At 38.1% G+C, this 22,745-nt stretch overlaps 5 protein-coding genes and 1 long non-coding RNA gene across 6 annotated transcripts; 3 read left to right on the top strand and 3 right to left on the bottom strand.

Annotated features, from left to right (window-relative positions):
* Positions 1 to 370: 370 nt before the first annotated feature.
* Positions 371 to 928, bottom strand: LOC124202502. Its single transcript, XR_006878191.1, has 2 exons — positions 660 to 928; positions 371 to 599 (listed from the first exon to the last, which is right to left on the bottom strand). It is a non-coding gene; the product is annotated as an uncharacterized LOC124202502 (long non-coding RNA).
* A 2,973-nt stretch (positions 929 to 3,901) lies between these two features.
* LOC124203183 (glutathione S-transferase Mu 6-like) lies at positions 3,902 to 5,143 on the top strand. The gene is given in 6 exon segments (XM_046599851.1): positions 3,902 to 4,063; positions 4,162 to 4,302; positions 4,366 to 4,548; positions 4,620 to 4,688; positions 4,690 to 4,725; positions 4,803 to 5,143. Coding segments are annotated over 6 exon segments (666 nt in total). The 5' UTR covers positions 3,902 to 4,027; the 3' UTR covers positions 5,004 to 5,143.
* Positions 5,144 to 5,477: 334 nt separating this feature from the next.
* On the top strand, positions 5,478 to 6,825 carry LOC124203184 (glutathione S-transferase Mu 3-like). Its single transcript, XM_046599853.1, has 5 exons — positions 5,478 to 5,601; positions 5,688 to 5,828; positions 5,903 to 6,085; positions 6,161 to 6,256; positions 6,419 to 6,825. Exons 1-5 carry the CDS (start codon positions 5,566 to 5,568, stop codon positions 6,617 to 6,619), a joined length of 657 nt encoding a protein of 218 aa, XP_046455809.1. The 5' UTR covers positions 5,478 to 5,565; the 3' UTR covers positions 6,620 to 6,825.
* Positions 6,826 to 6,991: 166 nt separating this feature from the next.
* On the top strand, positions 6,992 to 9,003 carry LOC124203182 (cysteine protease ATG4B-like). The gene is made up of 8 exons (XM_046599850.1): positions 6,992 to 7,379; positions 7,447 to 7,611; positions 7,665 to 7,851; positions 7,917 to 7,996; positions 8,074 to 8,201; positions 8,276 to 8,354; positions 8,407 to 8,546; positions 8,608 to 9,003. The coding sequence occupies exons 1-8, from the start codon at positions 7,187 to 7,189 to the stop codon at positions 8,809 to 8,811; spliced, it is 1,176 nt and encodes a 391-aa protein (XP_046455806.1). The 5' UTR covers positions 6,992 to 7,186; the 3' UTR covers positions 8,812 to 9,003.
* LOC124203179 (multiple inositol polyphosphate phosphatase 1-like) lies at positions 9,000 to 11,253 on the bottom strand. Its single transcript, XM_046599848.1, has 8 exons — positions 10,862 to 11,253; positions 10,457 to 10,767; positions 10,251 to 10,376; positions 10,028 to 10,178; positions 9,866 to 9,966; positions 9,681 to 9,790; positions 9,539 to 9,615; positions 9,000 to 9,480 (listed from the first exon to the last, which is right to left on the bottom strand). Exons 1-8 carry the CDS (start codon positions 11,091 to 11,093, stop codon positions 9,194 to 9,196), a joined length of 1,395 nt encoding a protein of 464 aa, XP_046455804.1. The 5' UTR covers positions 11,094 to 11,253; the 3' UTR covers positions 9,000 to 9,193.
* Positions 11,254 to 11,435: 182 nt separating this feature from the next.
* Positions 11,436 to 13,929, bottom strand: LOC124203181 (multiple inositol polyphosphate phosphatase 1-like). Its single transcript, XM_046599849.1, has 8 exons — positions 13,507 to 13,929; positions 13,131 to 13,441; positions 12,934 to 13,059; positions 12,717 to 12,867; positions 12,539 to 12,639; positions 12,369 to 12,478; positions 12,234 to 12,310; positions 11,436 to 12,159 (listed from the first exon to the last, which is right to left on the bottom strand). Exons 1-8 carry the CDS (start codon positions 13,703 to 13,705, stop codon positions 11,873 to 11,875), a joined length of 1,362 nt encoding a protein of 453 aa, XP_046455805.1. The 5' UTR covers positions 13,706 to 13,929; the 3' UTR covers positions 11,436 to 11,872.
* Between the last annotated feature and the right edge of the window lie 8,816 nt (positions 13,930 to 22,745).

The following is a 22,745-nucleotide window of genomic DNA, read 5'->3' as shown; positions in this document are numbered from 1 at the left end:
CAGGGAGCGATTAGTAGTAGTAGGATTCCTGGTTAGAATCATTCCCCTTCAAAAGTTTTCCCCATGTCATGAAATTTCTAAGTCCCCGTTCGACCAGAGCACACCTCATCTCCTGGTTATCACAACGGATGAGTGACCACCAGCTAGCGTTGGTTAGTTAGGGAAACAAACCCACAGAAAAGGATGGAGCCCACACAGATTATGCAATTGTCTACATCTACATCATAGACTACTTCAATCGCGGCCAATAATCTCGGTTATGGTATGGAAACATTCAAAGATCCCAACCTAACCAGGTGGGCCAAAGAAGGATAAGGAGATAAGTGCCCGTGTTGAAGTAGGATATAATCAACAGCTACATTCTACATTATTTTTCTTCAATTTAAGATTGAATTTCGGGGCACAAACAGGCATTGCAGTATTGGTAAAGAAGATAAACACATTTCAGGATAACACCAGCATGCACCACAGACTGCATGCAGCGGCTCACCAACACCACAGGCTGCACGCTCAATACACCATTCACCAGCTGGCTGCAACAATACCATGAACAAGTTAAACGGCACTGCAGAAGCTCAGACTTCACCTGGCTATTAAACCTGTTTAAAAAATTTAATTACTATACATAATAAACAGGTATTTCTTATATGAAATAACACCATGACTGTAGTAAAGACAATAACTGTGCAGTCCACTATGTAAAATATTTGCCGATCAGCATATAAGATTTCAATTTTCAAATGAACTGGCACCTAAACAATAAAAGTTAGGCTTTTACATATTAACTGGATTGCAGCAAAAACATGATTTACATCTGTACATAAAACCTAATAAAACACATCCTGTTACATCCTAATAAAACACAGAGCATAAAGTAGGGTATGGCGACCGTAAAACTCCAAAGACAGAAGAACTCCACCGACAATAGAACCCCAATATTTTAAATAATGATAATAGAAATGGAGTTCTACTGTTGGGCATGAAAATAATTTTAAAATCATTGAGTTCTATTGTCGGGTATTTTTAATAATATTTAAAAAGGGAGTTTTTATGTCTTTGGAGGTCTACTCCACGTCGGCGGACGGGATTTCGTTGTTGTTGTGGGCCGCCGCTGTCGACTTGTCGGCGTAATAGTAGCCACCGTCCTGATCCACTGAGGACGAGCCTTCGTAGTCGACCGAGTACGGCCGGTAATCGGCCGACGACTGGTTGTAGATGTTCTGCTTCTCCGTCATAGATGGCGCTGCCGGAATTCAAGTGGTAGCTGCCACTGATGAAAGCCGAGTCGTTGCTGGGCGCCCGTGAAATGATCGGAAGGCTCGTTCTGTCCGCAAGGACTGTGGCGACGCTCGTGCTCCTGCAGGAGTTGGGAGGCGCTCCAGTGGACCGGAACGGTCCGTCCGTCGTAGATGGTGACGGCCCCCGATTTGTATTGGCTGAGAATCTCCTTGTTCTGGTCGACGGAAGCCAACTCGATGGTCGAGACGCTCTTGTTCTCCGGCGCCGGATACAAGGCGCTGTTGTCCGTCGTGGGGACGTAGGTGAATTTGGGCGACCCGGATTTGCTGTTCTGCTCCTTGTCCTTGCGCCTCTTGGCCGCAATGACAAAGTAAACGGCCAGTACGAGGATGAGATGAAAGCCACGCAGATGCCGGCGACGATGGCCGCGTTTTTGGCCGCCCAGTGGACAGTGCTGAGACCGCCGCCAGCGAACCATTGAGGCGGAACGTCGTAGACAGACAGGGAAGGAGCCGGCCAGACGGCGCTGGCGTCGTTGTGGTGGTAGGTGGGCTGGGCATTCACAATTGAACCAAATTGGAATAAACAATTGACGACTGACGACGTAGAACCAGCGATCGTAGCGATTGAAATCCATCAGAGTCAAATCCATCGGGTCGCCACTGAGACGCGGAGTCGGGGTTGCGGGCAGAGTTTCGGCTTGCTGGAACGTCGACGGCACTTTGAGCCAAGTTTTGTTTGAGGCCAATAGGAGTTTGAGGCCAGCGTACGTGTCAGCTGCAATATAAGAAATCAATAAAAAATGTGATTTAAGTTTTTCAAGTGAAATAACATTTTTAAGGGGATGTTACCTGTGCCAATGTCGAAATCGTCGCCGACCCGACGGCGGTCCACTGGAAATTGACTCGCCGAGTTGTCGATTCGACATGAACGCGCAGATCGGTGACTCGAGACGGTGGAAGGATGTCCAAAGCTTCCGGCTCTTGTCCAATAGTTGACAAGTTGGCTGTTGAGGAAGGAGAGCTGACAAATTGGCTACTTCCTGCGCTTATAACTTCACCCGGAACCAGTCGACTAAAAGCTCCTGTCAGCGTTCCAGCGTTCCAGCGTTCCAGTGGCACTCGAATCACGCTTCCCGCAGCATTCAACCGAATCTATTTGAGAAAAAATTCAAATTTTAAAAAAGCTGATTCCATTTTTAAATTCAATCTAATTCGAAATTACCAATTTGTTTGGAGGTCGGAGATGTGCGGATCGTGTAGGCGGCCCTTCCGTCCATGGCGTCGACGGATAGCGTGATGGAATAAGTCTAGTGCCTCTTAAGTATTTACCGAAATAACGAGAGTAAACTCCATCGCCTCGAGTGATATCAGGATCTGAATATAAAACCCAGAAAAAATTTGCGTTTCAATTAAGAAAAACTGTCGAAAATTAAATATTTTCCCGATTAAAGTTAATTATACCTGCTTTGCCGTCGTCAAATAACTGGTCCAGGACCAGTGTGTTGTTGCTGAAGAAATCTTGATTGGCTGACCGTGAATGGGCTGGCGTTCGGGTAATATTGAATAACGAGTAACCTGAGCCTGAATAATTGCCCGAACTCTGACCCATGAAAGGATTCATGTAAAAAGTTCCGTTGACGCTCCGCTGGCCGAATCGCTGCCAAATTCTTGCTCGTGCACCTGTAACAACAACATCAGAAAATGAAATAAAATTAGTCAATAACGCGTAGCTCTCAATCAAACATCGACTGTAGCTACACACATACGTAGTCCAAATCGTGAAAAGCCAGCGGGAATAAATGTAAAATTCCTTAAATGTAAAATTTCGGGTAAAAAAGGGGGAGAGCGGTTGTGTGGGCGTGCCTTGATAATTCCAATAATTCCAACAAGTTTGATTACATTCAAACGGAAGAACTGAGCAAAGGGGGCACTAAAGGGACGATTATTGGTCGGACAAAGAAAATGGCGTAAAAAAACATGAAAGTATTATTTTCTAATGATTCCTCTTTGTGAACTTTGTTGGGCCATGCAGATCGTATTGATTAATACATCACTGCATACGTAAAAGTCTAATTATACACGAATGTCACCTGTTTCTATTGCTACGCCTCCATCATTACAGTTTACCTTAAATTTGTACTTATAAAGTTTACGTACGATTGTGTACAGATGTTTAACTCTTCCATAATTGAGTCTCTTGGCAAAGTGGCGACGAGTAACACGTGTTGCGATTTTGCGAACAGCAATCGACGATTCCACGTCTTCGAACCGTTACTAGAAGCCGCAAGCCGAGAAATTCTCATGAAATGGACAGTTAAAGCTTCGTTAACTGACTACAAAATCAATGTGTACTTATAGATTGCGCAAAAGTGGAAATATCTATTGCGCTACGGGAATTAATCGAACTAAGCTTGCACCTTTGATATAGGTAATAATAAAATTCTGATGCCGCGTTCTTATTCATCAAGATGCGACAAAATATGCTCTTTTGCAATAAAATGATTATTCATTAAGAAGGCGCAAATTAAGTCTATATTAATACAAAATCCATTGTCAATTTTTTCTTGTCTTGACGCAGAAGATACACAGGAGAGAGAAAGGAGGGAGGGTGAGCATTTCCCCAGGCAAGCGGCCAAGCGGGCCCGAGTGCTGTAGTCCTAAAACCGCCTAATAAAACTCAGACTCAGTTGATTAGCAGTTCTCTTCTCTGCTCTGTCGTGCAATAATAAGTCATTCGACTCCTGAGGGAAAACTTCTTTAACACAGCAACTTCACCTGACTTTATCATGGCTGTCAAAACTGGTTATTGGAATATTCGTGGGGTGAGTAAACATGAAAAGCATTCAAGTGTTCTTATGTACTACATTGTTTTCCAAACTATGTTCAAGACTGTGTTTGACAATTTTGGTGTAAATATTAGTACATGCAACCCATACGACTTCTTTTGGCCCATGCCGGGGTTGAGTATGAGGACAAGCGATATAATGTTGGACCGGCTCCCGATTACGACAGGAGTGAGTGGTTTAACGACAAATTTAACCTTGGTCTGGATTTCCCGAATGTAGGTATCTTTAAACATGCCATTTAATGAACACGAAGAAAAAGATGCTATTTGTCTCTTTAGTGTCCTTATTACATTGATGGAGATGTCAAGCTTTCACAAACTTTTGCCATTCTGAAGTATTTGGGGCGCAAACATAACATGGCAGCCAAGAATGAGGAGGAGCAAATCAGAATGGACTTAATAGAGGCAGAAGCCATTGATATGCGTACAAAGTGGTCAACACTGTGCTACATTGCTGATTTTGTGAGTAATATCAACTTTCTCTATTTTTTATGTTGACCATTCTCTTATTATTGTTGTTATCAACTGTATAGGAAAAAATGAAACCAGAATACTTGAAAAATGCCCCAGTGAAGTTAAAAGAAGTTTCCACCTTTCTGGCGCTTTCTGGGGAGTCATCCGTATTTTGCAGGACAGAATGTATGGTGAAATTTTCATTTAAGACCTTCAGTAGCCTAAATATTTCTAACTTTTTTTTATAATTGAATTCTTTAAAGATTACCTACATTGACTTTGTAATCTATGAGTTGTTGGACCAGAACTCTCAATTGATTCCTGGGTTACTTGATGAATTCCCTAATCTGAAAGAATTTCAAGCCAGAATCGCAGGGCTAGAGAAAGTCGCGGCCTACCTTAGTTCGGATAAATGCATCAAGTATCCATTAAATGGACCTACGGCCCACTGGGGTGGAAACTAAGCAAATTTTTCATCTATGGTACACACCACTATCATCTGTGAATTTAATCGTTTTTTTTTTGTTAGAATTTACGAGATAAATTTGTATTATAAAGTTATTCAACATTCCTTGTTAATGGGGAATACAACGTTAACGAAAAATGTAATTCTTATTGATTACTGTTCATAAAGATTCTTTGTGCAATACTCTATAAACGGAACCAGACGCGGAGCGTTGCAGGCTTGCGGCCGTGTATTTAGAGTTGCGCAGGTCGCGTTTGTCATGCAAGATACATTTATGACTATCACGGTATCCGGTTGTACTCGATTGTTGAAAACTAAAGTATTCATAATTTTGGATAGGAATTATTAACATTTCGTCCAAACATTGGAAATGCGCAATTGCGCATCAATCGCTTTATCACTTCACACATTGTAGATTGTACTATGCCCCTTCCCATCCCTCAACTTTGTAATCTTTTTCCTAAGCGCACAGGCTTACTGAGTCGTGAGTCATTCGAGCGATTCGACTCCTGAGAGAAGAACGTCTGCAGTACAGTACGGCTACTTTACCTGACTTTATCATGGCTGTCAAAACTGGTTATTGGAATATTCGTGGGGTAAGTTAATTAAGAAAAGAACATTCAACTGTTTTTGTCTCAATCGTTTTCGAAACTGTGTTTGACAATTTTGGTGTAAATAATAGTACATGCAACCTATTCGACTTCTTTTGGCCCATGCCGGGGTTGAGTATGAGGAGAAGCGTTATAATGTTGGACCGGCTCCCGACTATGACCCGAGTGAGTGGTTGAACAACAAATTTAACCTTGGTCTGGATTTCCCGAATGTAAGTATATCTGCTATTTAATGAACATGTTGGTGAGTGCAGATGATTTTTTTAATGTCATGTGTCTTTATTAGTGCCCTTACTACATTGATGGAGATGTCAAGCTTTCACAAACTTTTGCCATTCTGAAATATTTGGGTCGCAAGCATAACATGGCAGCCAAGACTGAGGAGGAGCAAATCAGAGTGGACTTGATAGAGGCAGAAGCCATTGATATGCGTTCAAAGTGGTCCACACTGTGCTATCATGATGATTTTGTGAGTATAATTTAAACAGCATTTTCAATATTTGTGTATGCTTTGACTGTTTCTTCTTCTCAATGTTTATTACAGGAGAAGATGAAACCAGATTACATTAAAAATGTTGCAGTGAAGTTGAAGGAAGTTTCCACCTTTCTGGGAAGTCACCCATATTTTGCAGGACAGAATGTATGGTGACATTTTCTTTTTAGACCTTTAACAGCCAATGTAAAATTTCACAGCAAAAAGATTGCAATTTTTGAAAATGAAGTTTCATCAGCCTGGTGAAATTTTCTTTTTAGACTTTCAATTGCCAATGTAACCTTTTTAATTATTGAATTTTTTTTAAAGATAACCCACATGGACTTTGTGATGTATGAATTGTTGGACCAGAACTCTCAATTGATTCCTGGATTACTTGATGAATTCCCTAATCTGAAAGAATTTCACGCGGGAATCGGAGCGCTAGAAAAAGTTGCAGCTTATCTCAGTTCGGATAAATGCATCAAGTATCCTTTCAATGGACCTATGGCTCAGTGGGGCGGAAAATAAGCAAAATCGATGTCTACCATACTCATCTTTGAATTTTCTAATGTTAGACACTTAGACTTAACTTAGGCCCTTAGACTTCACTAGATAAAATTTGTTTTACAATTTACAAAGTTATCCAACATTCCTTGTTAATCAATTCAACACATTGTTTAAAAAAATGTCATTCTCAATTATTGTTTATAAAAAAATATGTTATTATGGTTAAATCTAAATTTTTCTTTTTCATCATTTTATTATGCCCTTTTTATTAGTTGGCTTGGCGGTATAGTATATTACGCGTACAACGGAGCGTTGCAGCCGTGTATTTTTACTCGCGCAGGGTAAGCAGGATGACTTGCCCGTTTCTACAGGATATAATTATGAATATCAAGTTCAATCGGTCATAGCTATTAGAGCCGATTAGAGTTAGAACCATGTTAGAACCATGATCTATAAATTGGTTTATAGTTAATTAGCAGTTTATAGATCATAGTTACAAAATCGGGCGCAAGGTGGCTTACTGTTGACATATTAGCAGACACATCAGCAAACTTGTTGTCAATTTGTAAATGGTAGTTTCGTCTCCGAATGCGATGCGTAATTCTAGTTATTAAGCTATTAATTTCCATTTTTAAAATTTTTGTTGTCAACACAAAAAGAATGCTTGAAGCCTGTGAAGCTTTTGTAACTTACGAGAGTGGCATCATTCTTGAACGTCAGGGATTCGAAGTGAATGATGAACCTGTATGGATACTCGGCCGAGAATACGACACAAAAACTAGTAGGCGTTTAATAGTCACTTCTAGCCAAGAACTTCACTCAATTCAAGATATTTTTTTTTTTCTTAGAACTGGATGAACTTAATTCAGATGTGAAGTCCAGACTGTTATTAACATATCGTAGAAATTTTCCTCCAATTGGAGATTCTGGTATGACTAGTGACCGTGGTTGGGGTTGTATGCTTCGTTGTGGCCAGATGGTTGTGGCACAGGCTCTAATTAATCAGCATTTAGGTGAAATTTTTAAATTCTAATGTTTTTTCCATGTTTAACATGATTTTTTATAGGAAGGGAACCATTTTGGCCAGTAGGGGATGATCAAAGAACAACTGAATCATATAAAAAGATTTTAAAGCTTTTTGAAGACAAGAAAACAGCAGTCTACTCTATTCACCAATTAGCTCAAATGGGAGTAAGTGAAGGCAAAGAAATCGGACAATGGTTTGGTCCCAACACTGTTGCCCAAGTCTTGAAGTAAGTGCAGTAATTTTAAAATGCTCACATACATTACTATGTTATTTTTTGAACCTTTCCTAAAGGAAATTATCTGAATATGATGAATGGTCAGCATTGAAGATCCATGTTGCTATGGATAATGCTGTTGTTATTGAAGAAATTGGTTAGTCACAACATCAATATGTCAAAGATCTTTTAAGAAAACTTCTTTACACTTTATCTTTTTATTTTATTATACAGAACAGTTATGTCACAAGAAAATCACCCCTACGGAAACGGAAACGTCTACGTGGAGTCCGCTCTTACTTGTTGTTCCCCTACGGTTAGGTTTACTGAACATCAATCCAATTTACATTGACAGTCTGAAGGTAACATTAGAATAATGTTGTAAATGTAGGATGTGTTTGATAATCATAAAGATATTTTTATTGTAAATTGCTAGGCTTGTCTTCAAATGCCTCAATCGATTGGAATGATCGGTGGGAAACCTAGTCAGGCCCTTTATTTTATTGGTTACGTTGGTATGTATAGACATCACTTACATCGGTTCAATTTTAATTGATGTTTTTATAGGAGACGACGTGGTTTTTCTGGATCCTCATTTGACCCAAAACGCTATCGATCTTGACGAAGATGAGTTCGACGACTCTTCTTATCATCCTGCCACATGTGCGCGGATCTCTTTTCAATCCATGGATCCCTCTTTAGCAGTGGTATGATATACGTAGAGAAAGACTAAGAAAATTATGTCTTATTTTGTTTCTCGCATTTTAGTGTTTTTCGTGCACTACACATTCCGAATGGAAGGATTTGCTTCGACAATTTAAAGACATGACTGAAATAGGAAAGAAACAAAATCTATTTGAAGTGTGCAGTCAAAGACAAGCGGAGTGGCATCCGAGTACCACGGATTTAGCGGATGAAGCCATTGCTCTTGACAGCGCGGATTCAGAGGATGAATTCGAGATCTTGGGTTGATTTCTTTTGAGTTCTTCTGAACGATGTGTCTTACTTTAGATTTCATACGAATAATTTGTCTGCGATTTGTCTGCGACTTTGTTCATTATAATAACGACCGACAAAGACTTCGAAAAACGTTATTTTAAATCGATTTTTTTTGCCAGATTCCTATCACGAAGCGTTTAAAAATACAATTAAATGGTAAATATCGTGCCAAGCATTTTTAATACGTGAAATATCGCATCATATTAAAACGGAGATACCCAATACCCGAGAACCACGTTTATATCTGATTGAAAGCATCGAAACCAGGTGTCACATTACATATGCAAAGTTTTTGGCCCCTATTAAATGCACTTATTGAATATTGGCTAGGGTACAACATATTGGAATAAAATGATTAGATACGGCAGATGTCATCAACATTACAAGAAGTGGCAAATTTTTCGTATTTTTTCGTGAAATCTGAATACTTGCATAGCTCACTTGAGCATCCAGGCAGCATGATAGGACGTTCTTGTACGTAAGCAGTGATATAGTGGCCATCCGAGCAGTTGAAAAGGACCAGCGCTAGGTGGGCGGCAAAAGAATTAATCAATGACGTGCGCCATTCCCGATTCTTCATAAGATGGCGATTTGTATGTTTCATTTCGATGGGATCTTTAAATAATCCAAATCGGGCCATCACTGTGCAACACAAAATTTATTATGATCAAATAATGCTATAAATAATATAGAAAATCACCTTTAAGAAGAGTTGCAGTATGAGTAAAGTAAAAGATTCCCTTTGGATTTGAAGAAGCTGGATTTTCCACAACATGCCTGGAGTTGAAGGAAAAATGACGACACTGTGCGACTGTATATTTATATTTCTTTTATGTCTTTACCTAAAACTATCGTAGACGTTCTTCAACGGCATACAAGCCTGTTCGTAATTTATGGGAAACCCATATCCGTCTTCATAGTAATATTTCAGATCCTCGCGATATTCAAGTATCTAAAAGGTTGCGATTAATAGAAAAGAAGTTATCCTTGATTAACTACATTGAACTTTTTAATCACAACTCTGAACCTTAAGGTCTTCTTTGCTGAAAACTGCGCACCACGGCGAAAGCTTCTTTGGACGCCAAGCTTTATCAAACGTGCACATAGTGTACATTTCATTAATATCATCTAAAAAGCACAAATTATTCGTTAGTTATAAAATATTCAGTTAACGTTGGCGATTTCTTACTGAGGTTGAGTGGAGATAAGAAACCCAACCGATTGGTAACGGATTGGATGACAGATAACATTTCACCCGATTCTTCAAAAAGCGTTTTTTCAATTAAGGCTTTCTTCTTTTTATGAACTTCATTTCTCCATTTATCACATATTTCATCGAACTATTTGAAGAGAGTAAACGTTGTAATTTGTTGATGAACGTAATAACATAAAATTAGAAAAGAAAAAAATACTTTCAATAGGCTATCTGGTGAATTCAACTCCTGGAAGAACACATTAGGAATGTCTTTTTTTCCAAATAATCCTTTGGCAAATGCCCTTGCACTAGCATTCGTGCGCTCTGTCTCTGTATGCTTGAACTGTGACGAATTAAACAAAAAAAATCATAACATATTATAGAAAAAGTGAAATATTTGCAATTTTAATTTCTACTACACACAATGTATGAGGAATTGATGAATGGTTTTGTTAGAAGCTTTGGAAATCGATCTTGATATCTATCTGCAATGTCTTCCAATTCTTTAAAACCTTCTTTAACAAGGAACTCATCATCATTGACATTAGCCCGAAATATCCATTTTTCAAGATTTTCAATGTCATCTTTACACAAAGATCCTTTTCCAGCTTTGTGGTTTGAAATAATCTCATTTTGGATCAGTGGAAGAATGGATTTCAATGTCAGCATTTCCTCAGTGCTGGGATTACGTGAACCATGCCTTGACAGAAGCCAAAACTGCTGAGCCACACAACCTAAACCAAACAAAAAATAAGCCAGGTATTATTCCTTTTCATAGTAGTTAGTAGGGTGGTACTAACAATAACATAATTACTTGATAACACTTACCAGGTGGGGTGATTTCATCATCATTTTTGTTTCTGTTCCATCTGTAGGAAGTTTTGGTCGCGAAAAACACATAAGGGTGATCGATGTCATCGTAGCAGTATTCTGATTTATTTTTTAAGCTCGATGCTTTGTGCTTTTCTTTTTTCGATTCTTTGGAACTACGTTTCCCAGCTTGCACTGTTAATAAAACCAGGCATGACAACAAAAGAATCTGGATGAAAAGTTTCGGCATTATACTAAAAGTATAGCCAGTAAAGGCACGTACACGTCGCACAATTGGCACAATCAATAGAACAATCTACCACCTGTCTATGTATTCAACAATGAAGTTGACTCATCTGTCAATCAAACTCACATGTGTTCCCTCTGCTTGGATCGAGTCTTCCTTAGTGTGTATAAACCTAGTTCAATGTTATTCTGCTAGGTGGCAGTTTAAAAAAATTTAAAAACAAATCTGTCCAGAGTCCAGAGCCAGACAAGTTGTTACCGTTATCCGGGAAATGCGCAAAACCAAAACGGGAAATTGCTTTAAAAAAAAATTCTGTAAAATGGAAAAGAAGTACTGAACAAATAATACATTGACTGACGTGCACTGTATATGGTTAAATGTTGCAATTTGAGTCACATCAATTGATATATAAAACCTTAAAAAAGCTTTCCTTTGACCAGAAATTATGCAAAATTGCGCACATGGCAGAAGAAGGGAAGAATTAAATTGCACGATTACATGAATCTGTGGCCCCACAGTTAAGAATAATAATTCACTAATTATGCAGTTCAGGGTTATCTTGGAAAATGAATATAGACTTTGGAAAAACTGGCTGGTTTCAACCATGACCATTCCACACAGGTAAAGAAGGAAATGAGAAGGGCCAAGGGAACTTCTCACCCCTTCTGATCCAAAATAACCTACCTACGCGGCGTAGTAGTCGCGCTATTTACGCTTGGTGGAGACCCGCCAGTTTTCCAAAGGTCTGTCTGTATCCATATAGAGAGACTAAGCATTTGCAATCACACGCGACATATGTCATCAATGCTACACTTCGAAACCAAGGAACCATACTGATCAACAAATTCACGGAAGTGGCAAAAATCATCGGAACATCCTGGCAGTCGAACGGGACGTTCTTGAATGAAGGCAGTGACACGGTAGTCGTCGGCACATTTAAATAGAACAAATGCAATATTGGAAGCGAATGAATCGATTCGTGAAGTTCGCCATGCTCTGTTCATTTGTTCTAGGCGGTTTGAATGTGTGGGACGAACTTTGTCTTTATAAAGCCCAATACGAGCAAGAACTGATTAAAAAAAGTAATAAAAACACATTTTAGTCTTTTGAAATGAAACAATAACAGTGTAACAATGAAATTACCTTTAAGTATAGTTCCAGAATGAGTGAAATAAAAAAATCCTTTCGGTTGGGAAATACTACTTTCGTCAACCGTTTTTCTGAAATAGAATACATATTAAACAGGTTAAAATAATTAAGCATCAAATATTTATTAACCTGAAGTTCTCAAAGATATTCTTTAGAGGTGCACAAGCTTGCTCGTAATTGATTTGGTAACCGTATCCGTCTTCGTAGAAATATTCAAGATCTTCACGGTATTCTAATATCTATTTTCAAATTTCTTTTTAAACGCATCTACATTTTTTAAAATGTGGATGTCCGTTTACCTGGAGATCGTCTTCGTTGAAAACGGCACACCAAGGAGAAAGATCTTTCGGTCGCCAAGCTTTGTCAAAGGAACACATGGAATACATTAAGTCAACTTCCTCTGTTTTCGTTGTAAAAAAAAAAAAAAAAAAAATGTTTTTAGGGGGAAAAACTTAAATATTTAATTTGATTTGAAACCTAGTTTAAGAGAAGAAGTAAATCCCATGCGATCAGAGACAGATTTTATCATGCCCAAGAATTCTGGAGATTTTTCATACATTTTCTTCTCAATTATTGCAGTAGAATTTTCATCAACTTCCTTTAACCACTTGTCACAGGTTTTGTAGAACTAAAAATAATTTATATGTTAGGCTACAGATCAATTTTGAGCAATATAATAATTACAGGATGTTACCCTTAAAAGATAATCAGGCTTTGATGATTTCTTCATGTATACATTGGAAGAATCTCGCCTCCCAAACATTCCTTGGGCAAATGCTTGTGCACTTACATCTGTTCTTTCAGAATCAGTAAACTGGAACTGTAAAAAAGATGGGGTTAATTAACACAATTTTTTTAAATAAAAATAATGAGTTGAATGAACTAATTTACCACATAAGACTCATTGACAAATGGTCTCGACAGGAGGGTTGGAAACCTTTTCTGAAAACGCTTTCCAAGACCTTTCAGTTCATGGAAACCTTCAGTAACAAGAAACTTGTCCTCAGTAACATTAGCAAGGAATTCCCAATCTTCAAGATTTTTTATGTCATCGTCACAAAGACTTCCTCTTCCTGCTTTGTGATTAACCTTTGTATTTCTGAAAATGAGAGGTAGCTCTGTTTTCATCTTTATCATGTCTTTAGTACCAGTATTCCTCGTACCATGTCTAGACATGAGCCAGAATTGTTTGGCACTACACCCTGAAAACAAATGTTTTTTTTTTAACTTACATGAAACAGATCAACAAGTAATAGTTATAGGAAACCTTTATATTTTATTTCATCGTCATCCTTGTTTTGATTCACACGATAACCTGTTTTTGTGGCAAATTGGATGTAAGGATCATCAAGTTCATCATAACATGGTGTGCTTTGTTTTAGCTTTTTTCGATCTAAGTTCACGTCCGACAGTACATGGATAATATAAAAACTAAATACTAACGCCAAAAGAACGACACTCTTCATTCTACCTCCTCACACGGTACACTGGTTTCACACACAAAAATGGCGTTTCAATGTTCATTAAAGCTGTATGCATTACATGCAGACCAATTTCGACCTAGATCACGATTCACGAAGTTGCGACCCTGTGTTTGTAAACACCCTGTATTTGTAGGAAACCGTAAACATAGCCCGGCCAAATCACGAACGCCACCCATCCACAACCGCCAAGCTGCCATAGTTGCCATTTGCTAATGCTGAAAAGAAAAAAAAATTGAAAGATAGAAACTAACTCGTATATTTTTATTTATTGCATTGATTAAACTAAAAGTGAAAAAGTTTCAACAAAATTTGTAAAAAAAAAACAAATTTCTCTTTTAGTATATTTATTGAAAACATTTACAACTTTACAGATTAAAATTGCAATTATTTAACGCTAGATTGTGCTAATAAGCAATAAACTTTTTCTTGCGTAAGAGCGAAAGATTCACGGCCGATATGGCGATATGAGCGTACTAAATATTTATTTAGGTTTTGATTTTATCCTCAATATTCTCTAATGAAAGGGTTTTTACGTTTCTAAGAAATGATCCATACCATAGCTTGCCTAAAAACCCTTTATGTTCGTGTGCAATGATGCACATACGGTAAGTATTGAGATGATGGAACAGGAAATGTCAGCGGTATCTTGTACGACAGGTACGTGTATGTGAAATAATAATGGAAATCTTCTTAGCTGTTTTGCTGAATTTCAGCTACGCTTTCTTGATTGTCAAGTTCTTAAAATAAGGAAAGCAGTATGACATGAGCTGATTGAACATGCACCGACTCCGACATACACTTTTGTTTCGTATTTATTGTATAATGTATATAATACTACCCATTTACTCGAAAAGCTTTTATTATTGGCTTGTACATATTCTGACTGCGATGTAATCATGGAGAAATGTTATGAGTGAGAACGTCATTTTATTGCCAAGATCGGTGTTGCTTTTCTTAAGTTTAAACAAAGTGATACACTTCAACGTCAAACACGAAGTTTTCTGCGTAGTAGTTGGTAAATATGTCTGTCGCTATTGATAATAACATTCTACTTTCACTAACGTATGCAATTGAAAATGAAGCAGCTTTTTATTAAAATAATAATTTTATATTTTACTAAATTTCTGTGTATGCGATGACTAAAATTGAACTAATCTGCTTTGAATTTAGTAGAAAAGTAATGAAATCAAGAAGGAAATCTCACTGAGAGGGTGACTGCGCAAGACAAAGACGTCGTTATGTTCCATGCAGGTATAAAATTGAATAACGACATTCCCGCGTGATTCTGCATTGTAACTGCCATGCCTAACGCAAGGTGGTGCTAGTGGATAGAAACGGTACTTGCGGCGGAACATTTGACATTTACCGCATCCAGCGCATCCAGCGCATTCTCATGCGTCAGTGAAAAGCAACAAGTTTTTCTTCACATTAATATTTGATGATGACTAAAAAACAAAAATAAACTTGGTAAAGATGACAACAAGAGGATTACAGATTTTTAAAATCAAGAAGGTAAAAATGCAGTCAAAATGTCTTTGTAAACACATAGAGAACTTTTGCGGCTCTCCAAGTGACCGGAAAGGCGGAAAAGCAATAGCTACCAAAGTTGCCATTTATCAATGCTGAAATGAAAAGTTGAAAGGTTTAAAAGTGCTCTTACTCCAACATTACAAAATGTAATGTCATATCAAGGAAAACGACAGGGCAACAAATGGGAATTTAATTTTCAGCTTTAAAAAAAAATTTTAACTGCAGTTATTTTACGCTCGATTTTGCTAAACAACAAATTGTCGTAGTAACAGCGCAAGAATAACTTCCGAAATGACTGAAGCCTTCTTTAGATTTTGACTTTATTTCTATTCTTCTCTGCTGATACGGTTTATTTCTAAGAAATTGTAAATCGCATAAAAAAACATTGGAAAGCAGCTTATTTTGTTCTTCGGTGAGTCTACAGTATACACACGGCAATCAGAAAAATGTCTACGAGCCACCATGTGAAATAATAATGGGACACTTGTTTTTTTTTTTTTAAATAATGTTTTCTGTGCCTTCCTGGTGGACAAGTTATTCAAATAAAAGCTACACTGCGATATCCACCCGTTGAACTTGTATAGTCTGAAAACAAAACAATCGAAAAGAGTACGCAAGACATGCTAAGCTATACCAAGTTTTCTGGTTGCCCAGCATATCAGCTTGTACCAAACGGTGACATTCGAGTCGAGGTGACATCCTACTTCCGCTTACGTAACAACCGAAAAATGAAACAGCTTTACAAAATGAAAAGTAATTCACTTTTTTATTTTTATTCGTTGCAACCTACCATACTACGAGAATAAAAATGAGTAAATCTCTTTTTCACAGTATACAGAATTGATGCACTATACGGTAAGTAAATTAGAGCGATCATTGAGATGGTGACTGCGCAAGACAAAAACGTCGTCATCTTCCATTCATGTATATATAGCTTCTTATTTGAGTTAGCCCGTCTCAGTTGCACACAGAGCACAGTCTTAGCACAGTCACCTCGTTAACTAAATCTTTGATACTCAAATGAATCAATCAGCAGCAATCAATTTGACGGCACTATTTGCTAGTTTAGATGTCCCAGTATATCCGAGACCCATGTCTTTAAAGTCCCAAAGTGTTCGCATCGCTGTCGTTGTGGTCGGTGCTTTGATCAATTTATTTATTGCGCTGGTGATTGGATTTTCACGGCAGTTGCACTACCCGCGTCATTTGTACTGGGTGGCGCTTTCAATGGTGAATCAGCTTTGCTTAATTCAAGCAATTGTCCATATGCTGACCTACTCGAGCCATGATAACAAAGTGGTATGCCAGATTTTCGTCCTCAATGCAGGCGTCTATTACACAATTATTTTATCATTTCTTACTCTGGCGGCCCTTGATCGCTACTTGGCCATCGCTCGTTACGAGTGGTACAAAAAGAAAGTGACAAATCGAGGAACAATTTACCTTTTATCCTTTGTATGCATCGTGACGTATATGGTGGTAACAAGTCCGTTCTGGACCGGATATAAAAATATTCAAGATTGTAAAATTAATCTGAACCATGTGCATGCTTACTTGATCTACGATCTACTCCTGGGCATTCTCTGTACTATTTTACACGCCATGATTTTTTTCCGATCGCGAAAAATTATTAAATAACAACCACCAAACTTTCTGCAAACATCAATCGCGCTTCAGTTTTATCCCACTCTTTCAATAAATGGCACCCCAGGTAAGATTGCCGATACAACTTCAGATAACGGAAATTTCTGATTCCGGTGAATAACATTGAAAAAAGTATTTGCGAAAATAATAAAATTAAAAAAAAATAATAAATCCTTTTTTTTTTGCAATAAGTTGGTCCTGTGCTTGAGGAACCTCGTCAAGGGGAAAATCCAATTGAAAATGAGACCGATGCAACAGGCAATGCTCTTCGAAACCTTGAATCTCAAATGGACGACAGCACGCTATGTTTCTCCTGGTTTTTCAATCGCCAAAAACTCAATCGACTTGAAATTCGCGCCGCTTTAAACATGTCTATCAATATGCTCCCTTTCTGGCTCTGTACTTTCCCAGTCACTTTGAATGGCATCGCTGTTTATTGGTGTTTTCGTCTCCAAACTTTCTGCCCATTGGCTTTTTACATGAACATTTTTCTTGTCGACTGGTTCGTCGTTCACACTCTCTACAATCCATTGATGTACATGTTAACTAGTAAAGAATTCAAACGTGCCGTGATTCATTTAAAAGAAAAGTTCAAATTGTGTAACAGACGCGCATAAACACTATAATCGATGTTCAGGACGGCTCAATTAAAAAAAAAAAATGTAAACGAATGTTTTTATGATGTTGTGAGAGAATTCACCCAAGAAAAAATAGTTTGTCAACGTATAATAATAATCCCTTCGGAAATCACAGTAATGTTTTCTCCCCTCAATAACCGAGTTAGTAGCCACCACATTTGTCATGATTGAAAATCTCCCAGGTATCCAAATAAACTTTCCAAGTGATAACTACGTGTACATTTTCAGCGCAACATCTTTCAAGATTAGTTTCTTATGGCTAAAAATAATCTTGGCGCTACAGATTTCCTGTTAAATGGCTCTTCTGCCAGCGAAGGTAACTAGTTTGGTGTCAACTCCTCATAACAACGGGCGACACTGGACATTTTTTGGAATCAGATACATTAAGGACTGGACGAGTGAGAAATTATAGAGCTAAAAGATGACTATAACTGATGCGAGCGGAAACTAATATTCTCTTTCTATATATAAGACGTGACGCTGTATAAAGCTCAAACACAAGTTTTTAATATGCGAACATACTAAAATACATACCCGAACATATAAAGAAAAAAAAAATTCTAAAATAAAATGAATGAATGAACTGAACCAAAAATAATCACTATACGACGTCGACTATCTACTTTTAGTTTGGAATTCTTTTTCTGCTGTTGACGGCCCCCTTAATTAACTACTAAAAAAGAGGAGAAAATTCTCGAAACAGTTTTCTTACTTTTTCTTTTTAATAATATTCAGACATCCCTTCCTCTGATCACTTGTTGTCAATCTGTAATATCAAGTCGTCACAAGTCAAATTCGGGGTAGCTGTAGAACACAAGTTCATCTTGCTGGTGGGAGATGTTATCTAACTATACTATGTGTTCCAAGAAGAAGAATAATGATCATCGTGTGTCTATAACGAGATTTGACGCCGAAGGGTTACTCAAATTCAAAATAAATTTACATCAACATAAGCTGATAGTGATACTTATCCCAGGCGCAACCTATAGGAGTACCGACAAGTTTGCCGTTTCAGCATCAGACCTATAGCGATTACGTGCTTCACACTCTCCCATTTTGCGGAATTCTTAGTCTTTATTGGGTTCTACCGAAGCTCATTTTTAGCGGACCTGTTCTAGCGCACTTTAAGATCAGAGTAAACCAACGAGAAAGATAAAAAGAAAATTCATCAAAGTGAGAAGCCGAAATGGCTATTACACTAGATATACACGGCATACAGTAGGTTTGCTATAAATCTTCCTTTCGTGTAAAGGTTCGTTACTGGTTTGTTCTTTTCTTTTTCTTTAAAACGTTACTACTACTTATTTACCCAAGTTAATTGTGGTATGTGGGAACTTTGGGCCGTGCAGTATCCTATGCGGGACAGCCCAAAGAAGAAATAGAAATAGCAGAGTAATCCCATACATTCCGAAATTTATTCCCGATAGCAACCACATACATAAGACATGTGGTGTACAAGCCACAGGCCCCCGCAAACTGGAAGGATCGCTCGGATATGTTCACAAACGTATCAGAGATGTAACCAATCAATAAAAACTAGACTTTGATGCCTAAATTATTTGCTCTGTCTTGAAAAACTAAATCAGAGGACAGTTTCCCCCATTGAGACTTTACTGACGGTAAGAGGATTCGTCAGTTTCGACAAGTAAGAGATAATGGATATGGAGTTATTATACAGCAGTCGTATATACATAGGTCAAATGGTCTGTTCACCAAATCTGATCAGACTGGCCTTCAATTCTCGAACCATAAAATCTCAAATGACAAGTATACCTATAGCTATAAGTATCTACTGAAAAATAAAAGGTAATCAATTCAACAAAATAAAAAATTGATTCGGCCGCAGACGAATGCGATTTGGATTATTAATGGGTGGATGTCCAGTACAATCAATTCGATTTAATTCCTAATACAATAGGCACGAAGGTGGTAGACGTACAGCTAGAAATGTTGAGAAGTAAGAAAGCCTCAACAGTAACCACAGAGCTCCCAAGGTATTGTCAGTATAGACCATCAGATGAGAGTAACTTTTTGGAAATAATTCTATTTACTGCATTACTGCGTTCAGCTCCATTTAAAATTAAACAGTTTTCTACCTTCTACTGTATAATTTACACAACAGAAAGTTTGTACCTTGCAGTTGAAATTTGCATTTTCCCTATGTATGGCGCGAGTTACTTTCCTAGTAAGCCAAACGTCAATGACACGTTCCTATGGTGACTGTAAGTGTGATAGCATATGAATAAAGCTTCTTTCAGCATCCAAACTTGTTGTTTATTAAGGGGGTTACCTCCCAATCTTTTCCATTATTCGCGCGTACTGCAGTATAGAAATATTGTGCTAATCGAAACGCACAGCATTTTTCCTTTTGCTTTATTACTATTCTTTTATCGTTTTCCAAATGCTGCGCGCGAGCTATCTGACAATCACGCGAATATAAAAAGACAAATTCCTCCTGACATGATAGCTGAAATAATTAAGAATAATAAAGTATATAATCGATACTCGTCGCCCCCATTACATCACATTGCTGTCGCGCTCTTTCTTGGCGCACACCGGCGCACACAAGACGTGAGATGTAAGGATGATGTAAGGACTAAGGACGTGAAAAGATGTACCGGATGGATATAGATTGTCGGTTCACATGAATGGAACGAATTCTTCGTTAGTAAATGCATCGCGTATAAAAAGTAGCTGAATAACGCCGTTCCCGCTTGATCCCACTATTGTAACTGCCATGGCTAACGCAAGGTGGGGCACTGGGGCTGCAGGCTAAAAACGGTAGTTACGGCGGGATATTTGACTTTGTCAGTGAAAAGCAACGAGTTTTTCTTAATTTAACATTGCAAACGAAAAAAAAATGTGATTAACACTATAGGTCCCTGCAGACCAACACACCACCTATACAGACAGATGACGCTGAGACACTGTTGAACTGAGCAGCTTATAGTCCAAACTGGATCGATTGTGCCTATACTTTTTAGAAAAGTTCTCTGAAACTTGCTGTTATAATGCCAACTAGAACGACTACTGTCAAGTTGCCTTTCGCTGGATGTCGACCCATTCATTCTGTTGCACACACTGATGCGAACGCTTTTTTCCACATGACTGAGTCGTAATTAATACCCACAGTTTTGCATATATTACTGATTAGTCTCTGTTACGCAATGATGAAGACAAAAGCTTATCTTTGACTAAAGCAGGAATCGGCGGATCGTTCGTGCGGAAGAGACAAAAGAGGGAAGCACTTTAACCCGCTTTACCCTTCGAGTGGTGGTAGTCACAATGGAAAGAGCAAAAGTCTTTGAAAAGCTTTAGCAGTTTCCCTTATATATTTAATGAAAATTTAGAGAGCGATCAAAAAGGCATTCATGAAACATTTCCGAAGCTAGCTTAGTTAACTTTTCCGATTTACGTTTTGTTTGGAGCAATGAAAAGAAATTAAAATACATCCGGAAGCGCAGTACACTTTATCCTCGCGGAAATCACGTACGCTTCTTTCAGGCATCAGCAAATTGCTTAGAGGAAAAGACGTTTTTGTTCTTAACTGAAATAGAAAAACTCAAATGAGGGCCATAAAAGGTAAAACTTTTTTGTAAGTTGAATTTCAAGTTAACTTGATATGCAATGACGGCTGATTTGGCTTATGTTTAGGGAAGGAGAATAACTCGCATTAGTGCAACTTGTTAACAGTTGGATGACTGTTTGGTTCAACAAGTAACATTCGCTTCTGATACAAAATTTGCGTCTTGTGCGAATGTTCGTGGGAAGTTCAACAAATGTTAATTTTGCTTCAGAGTGTAGTATACATAGAAGGATTTCGTTGCTCTAGTACCACTAGACTCAATTATTCAATTTTATACACGGAATAAGGCCAACAATAATCCGTCGATAATCAATACTTCGCAGCGTAATCCAAATGAGCCTAATCGCCGTTCGAAATTGATCATTTTGCGCAGGCCAGCACAACGAATGGGCCAATGATCCGTTTGATATTATCAATAATTATTGGTTACATTAAATTTTGAAAACATAGACACATCGATCGTCGATCGAACGAAGGCAAACGTCGCTAGTGGTACGATTACCAGTCCATTTAGGACTAGCTATAAAAAATGCAAAAGTTAGAAAGTTGTTTTGATATTCTCTCATGACCCTTTGCGCATTGTTCAAACATTCAAAGATCAAAAGTGACCATGAATAAAGAAAGTACCGCTTCACTTTCTAGGAAATCCGCCTACACTTAAATAATCTCTGTGGTAATGAGTTCGCCCACAACTTCCGCAAACAATTTTCTAGCTGAAAGAATAAGCACAGTTATAATGCGCACCGTGCAGAAATATTGAAATAAATAATACAAGTGAAAATATACACGGGAGATTAGTATCAGATGCAAGTACACTAGGAAGTAATACGGCATTTAGATCTTAAATTCCCACAGAAAGCGCAGCTGTATAAAAACCGAAAAAGAAATTTACTTCAGAAAGATGTCAACACTAAGGCAATTCTCATCACTGTTTCATTCCCTTCAAGAGGAAAAATCGATAGACGATGACAGAAACCTGTCCCTAATGTTTACATCTGTGACAGATTAAAATTTTTTGAGGTCACTACAAGGCAACAGCACAAAAGCGTTTTAACAAGTCCTGCATACATTCTGGCACCGTCATCCAAAATCAAAATGACGAAAAATATTGTCTTTGTAAATTTGGACTCTTAGTTTTGTTTCGTTATTCTTGGGGGCGAAAGAAAGCAGTGTCTCAACAAAGATGTCAAGTTACTTTTCAATTATTTCCAGTCTCAAACACTTTTGAAATTTTGCCAGCTTTTAACACGCCTATCGACTATCGTCATTAGTTATGGTAAGATGAAAGTTCATCTCCTTGCCTGAAAACTATATACATCCCGCTACTTATGTCTGCATCAACAATTCTTTAATGAGACTTGGCTGCAGGGCCACTTACACACGTATCGTTCAACACGTATCGTTCAACACGCCTTAGTTATTTTACATTTTGACTGATCCGTCGTTCTGAATGTTTTAAGGGATACTGTAAAATTATGAATGTTTACCTGCACGTTCTGTCGGTCTAGTTGTGGTCTTGTCGAATTCCAGGCCAATTATACGATCCGCTGCACAAGAAGTTCTTTATTCCGACGGACGATCACTTTTGCCAAAGAGAGTGACCTAACGAGATAAACAATTCACT

Source organism: Daphnia pulex, chromosome 9 (assembly GCF_021134715.1).
Source record: "Daphnia pulex isolate KAP4 chromosome 9, ASM2113471v1".
NCBI lineage: Eukaryota > Metazoa > Arthropoda > Branchiopoda > Diplostraca > Daphniidae > Daphnia > Daphnia pulex.
The sequence above is the reverse complement of the archived record's forward strand: the minus strand, read 5'-3'. Positions and strand labels throughout refer to the sequence as shown.